Here is a 4674-nt window from a genome sequence, read left to right on the forward strand (position 1 = left end):
ATTTTCATAGTTGAAATCATGAGTCAATTGAAGCTAGACCACCATGGAAAACCTGGAAGCACTGGACGGCTGTTCCGTCCTATTATGGGACTCCTCAACAGTGCGCATCCACGATCCTGCCTCGCGAGATTCCAACCCAGGACCTACCAGTCTCGCGCCAGAGCACTTAACCGATAGACCAATGAGCCGGCATCCGATGGTGTTAATGTCTAACTTCAACCAATCCACGATTTTGAGCAACCGTTCACCAATTTTCTTCAGTGAGTTCAATGCTTCCAGGTTTTCCATGGTGGTCTAGCTCCAATTGACTCATGATTTCAACTATGAAAATACTAAATTCTCCACAAAACCCCTTCTGATCAACAAAAACTATTTTAGCAATAAACTGTCATGACCGATTTTACAGCATAGATAAATTAACAAAATAACACGATATAGAACTGTATTGTACTTAACTTGGCTTATTTGACATCATAGTACATTACAGTAATTTGTCATAGATAACGAGAAAGAACGACCAAATCAGATCGATTGTGATGAGAAGTAACGTGTAAGAAGAATGAAACGAGTTGTTTATAACAACAAACCCTACCCAAAGTTTGTGCTGATGATGTCATTCAGAAGAACGATGAAAGCTCCACGAGCAAACCATCCACCTCAGAGAACAAAACTCCATCAAAACAACAAACCTTTTTAAGCCTCTTGTTTCTGAATAGGAGACATAAAGTTCAATGTATATTACTAGCCATTATCCAAATAATTCAAGCTGAAACTTTACTATTTGCAACCCAACTTAAAGGCATGATTGGCGGATTTCCAGAGGATGTAATTTTTAGTTGTAGACTTAAGTTATCATAAGCTGTATGAATCTTTTGTAGCGGTAGAATGAGTGCTCACTGTCTATAACGTGTAATTCTATGTCATATATATCAGTAGATAATAGATTTAATTTGAGATACGTATAAATTATGTCTTAAACTTTTCAAGATAAAGATAACATTGATCACCTTAGAAAAATTTCCATTAGGACAATCACGATTTTTATTATGACGTCCTACTTAAGAATTTATGCCTCACATTTTCTAAATATAAATATTACGCCAAGCTTTCTAGTCTTAGATTTATCTGAGCTGGATAAGTATAAATGCCAACAGTACATACTCACCCACTAGTATTAGAAGTTTATTATTTAATACGATTCTTATTACTGTAAAACTCAGATGAAAATACCTTACTTATTGAGAAATTTTCCTCTTTTCCATCATTTAGAAAACTGAAAGATGAATGTATTCTAATTCATTCATCTTATTTGTGATGAATGAAAGAAATAACTGTAACTGAATAGGAAGACTTTCGTAATTGAAGATGAATGGCAGATAGTGACTGTCAAAAGACACAAATAAAATGCCTTTTTGAGTAATTTAAGTTTTATTACACATTAAACAGAAATTTGTTGCAATCATGCACATATGATGCTGAGAGTTCTTATCTGCATATCAAGCTACAGCATTAAATACAGTAATTATTGTTATCACAAAGACTAACTATATATAGAATGAGAGATTGAACAGACTAGCATCAACATCAGATTAATATGTGTGAACTATCTAACCAAGTTCATTCATTTTCACATTTCACATCATAACTGGTTATTATAATAAACAACGTTACAATATAACTTAAAAACCAAATATTTTACATGATCGATACCAAAATAAAACGTAAACAGTCAATTGTACAACTTAGTATTTCAAAAATAATGAGTTATTTCATAATTAAAGCTTTAGATTTAAAATTCTAATGAATTATATTTAACAGTAATAAATTATGAATAAGGTAAAAGTAATAAAATAATGATAAATTTGGAGTTGTGGAGATTATTAAGTTTTTGATTGAGATCATGAATTGATCGATGTTAGACCACCATTAAAAACCTGAAAGCACTGGAGGGCCGTCTCATCCTAGTATTGGACTCTTCAGCAGTGAGCACCCACGACTACTCACTCGGGATACGAACCCAGGACCTTAGGTCTCGCTCGCGAACGCGGAACACCTAAACCAATGAGCCGATATCCAACGGTATTAATGTCTAACTTCAACTAATTCATGAAATTGCGCGATCATCTTCCATTGTCTGAGGTAGATGCCTGTCTCTACCTGAAACAGACTAGCTCCATTGGTCAGGTTTTCTCACCAGAACCTTGAGAATTACCTCACGAAGCTAGTCCTTAGTGAGCACATAGTAATTATCAGTATGAGGTTGTGGAGATCGCGTACTGCTAAGGAGTCCCATACTAGGACGAAATGGCCGTCCAGTGTTTCCAGGTTTTCAATGATAGTCTAACGTTGATTGATTTATGATCTCAATCAAAAAACTAAAATAATGATTACAGCTTCAGTTGATACTAATAACTCTGGTGCGGTAAAAAATTATCAGTACAAGAAGTATCTCACACACATTCAAACTGTAATTATTTAAAGCATATTTTAAAAACGTTTTTAACGATCAATATCTGATACCGACCATCAGTCGTTAAATTTTCTTGCCGGTCCAATTATTTTTATGGCCGTTCCAATTAACCTGTGTCTTATTTATCAAAGGATATTTGAAATGGAAAATGTACCAAGAGTTGAAAGGTAAAGTTAAATCATCGGATTATATCCGACGGTCTTAACAAACGTAACATTGAAGGAAATAAATTATACTATATTTTTTCGATGTATATATATAGTCTACTTCTAGACAAGTTTTCAAAAATTTAGGCAAAAACTAATTCTGTGTTCTTTCTCTCTACTATTGATCAGGGAATGCTAGGTGAAATTCCATTTAAAATATATTTAACAAAGTTATGGAAATGTTTGGAAATTATGGCCATTATTATATTTATACTTGGCACAGCATTACAACTTTTAGTATTAACTGAAGAAGCGGAAAGATTATCATTTACACCAGTGAATCCAGTTAGTGCTATACAAGAAGCTTTATTGCAGTTGGCAAGAATATTTTATGGACTTTCATTGTGTATATTCTATCATCGTATTTTAGAATTATTTACAGTAAATATACGTTTAGGACCAATGGTTATTATGGTACAATCTATGGTAAGTATCCTTTAATATGTTCAAACTAATTGAAATGGATTATTTTGATCATTGTTTCTACTTCAATTTTGAAATAATCGATTATTCTGGTGGTAAAAATCAATAAACTTTGGTATCAGACTTCCTATAACCGTTTTAGGCCAAAATATTACTTGGATCAGATATTACGACCATCCGAAAAATAGGACAGTGAATTAGTAAATAACAGAATATTAACTTGATAATTTATGTGCACAATTAATAAGCTCCAGTGTATATGAGATGGATCTTAAGCTCTGAGACTTAATATTTCTTAATTATGAGTTCTTCAAATGAAAAGCTAATGACTTACCTGAAGTCTTCTCAGTATCAATCAAACGGAAAATCATCCTAGCTTCTTCTGCTGGATAGCATTTTTAGAGTGTTTGCAAAATTTTAAATTAACATAAATACTTTAAGTTTGTTCAAACCAGATAGGCTAAATACGATTTGTTTTCCCGCACTCGTTGTTCATGACCAAGGTCAACAATGCCGATGTTTAAACAGATAAGCTGAAATTTCTCATTTTATTTTACAGATTGTTCGTGATTTAATTCCATTTTTGGCTTTGTTCACTGTTGTCGTAGCCGGATTTGCAATATTGCAATGGGTTACTGCTTATCAATCAACGGCTAGCTTAGATCCATTAACAAATTTATTCACTGTGTTCAAAGCTTTACAATTGGCCTATTTTCAAGTGTTCGGTGAATATGAAATGGATACTTTATCTGGTGAAGGTAAGCATACCAGAAAGCACTTTGACAATCATGTATAAAACTGTTTTGTTTCGTAAACAATTTCACTGAATAAAGTTTCGATATTTTCTCATGAAGGGGTTCAAATGTAATTTCCTCATCTAAAGTTTGCTTATGTAGACCTTAATACGCTCTATATGTATTCACCAAATGTGTCTGAAACATTTGATTTGTTTGGAAACGTCCACAAACGGAAAAAAATTATAGTAGAATCAAACTGAAAAAGTAGGCTGTACTATAGTATGAATAGTTTCAAATATATTGTAGTGAACGAACACTCAGATGGTGACAACCAATTTATAATTTAACATAAAATCACAGAGTTCTTTGGTAAATTGTGAAATCCATACATTCAATACTTCATTTGCAAATGTTTCATCAATTGTCCTCTACATCCTTCACAGTTCTTGCGATTCTCTATTTCTTTATGTTGTCCTTTCTGTTTTCTTCAGTATAATCTCCTCGACTTTCCTTTGACAGGCATTCAACTTCTTACTGATGTTACATACTACTTATGTCTACACCACAATATTACAATAAATAGTAAAAGGTTTTTATTTAGAATAAATTACTTAGAAAGATTTATGGATGCTAAAATACTTTATTAATGACTCTAGATATTTATCGCAGGATAGTTTATGCAGATCACCTGAATACATTCTGAAGTCAATTTTTGACTAGTGAAGCAGTTTTATTGCATATTCATATATGCAGGTTTTCTTGAAGGGAAAATGATGAACAGAAATGATGACAATCAATGAAAAATGTTTACTTAAATAAATAAATAAATAAACTTTGT

The 4674-nt window shown here is 32.6% G+C and overlaps 1 protein-coding gene across 1 annotated transcript in view; it reads left to right on the forward strand.

Annotated features, from left to right (window-relative positions):
* Positions 1-4674, forward strand: part of Smp_000050 (transient receptor potential cation channel,putative) — a gene marked incomplete at both ends in the record, with an annotated part of 59472 nt that overhangs the window by 38425 nt on the left and 16373 nt on the right. The window contains 2 exons of the mRNA XM_018792010.1: positions 2806-3102; positions 3659-3857. Of these exons, the coding sequence (XP_018644913.1) occupies positions 2806-3102; positions 3659-3857 (496 nt within the window). The remainder of the gene's footprint in view (positions 1-2805; positions 3103-3658; positions 3858-4674) is intronic.

This window comes from Schistosoma mansoni, assembly GCF_000237925.1.
Source record: "Schistosoma mansoni, WGS project CABG00000000 data, chromosome 1 unplaced supercontig 0010, strain Puerto Rico, whole genome shotgun sequence".
In the NCBI taxonomy this organism is placed as follows: Eukaryota; Metazoa; Platyhelminthes; class Trematoda; order Strigeidida; family Schistosomatidae; genus Schistosoma; species Schistosoma mansoni.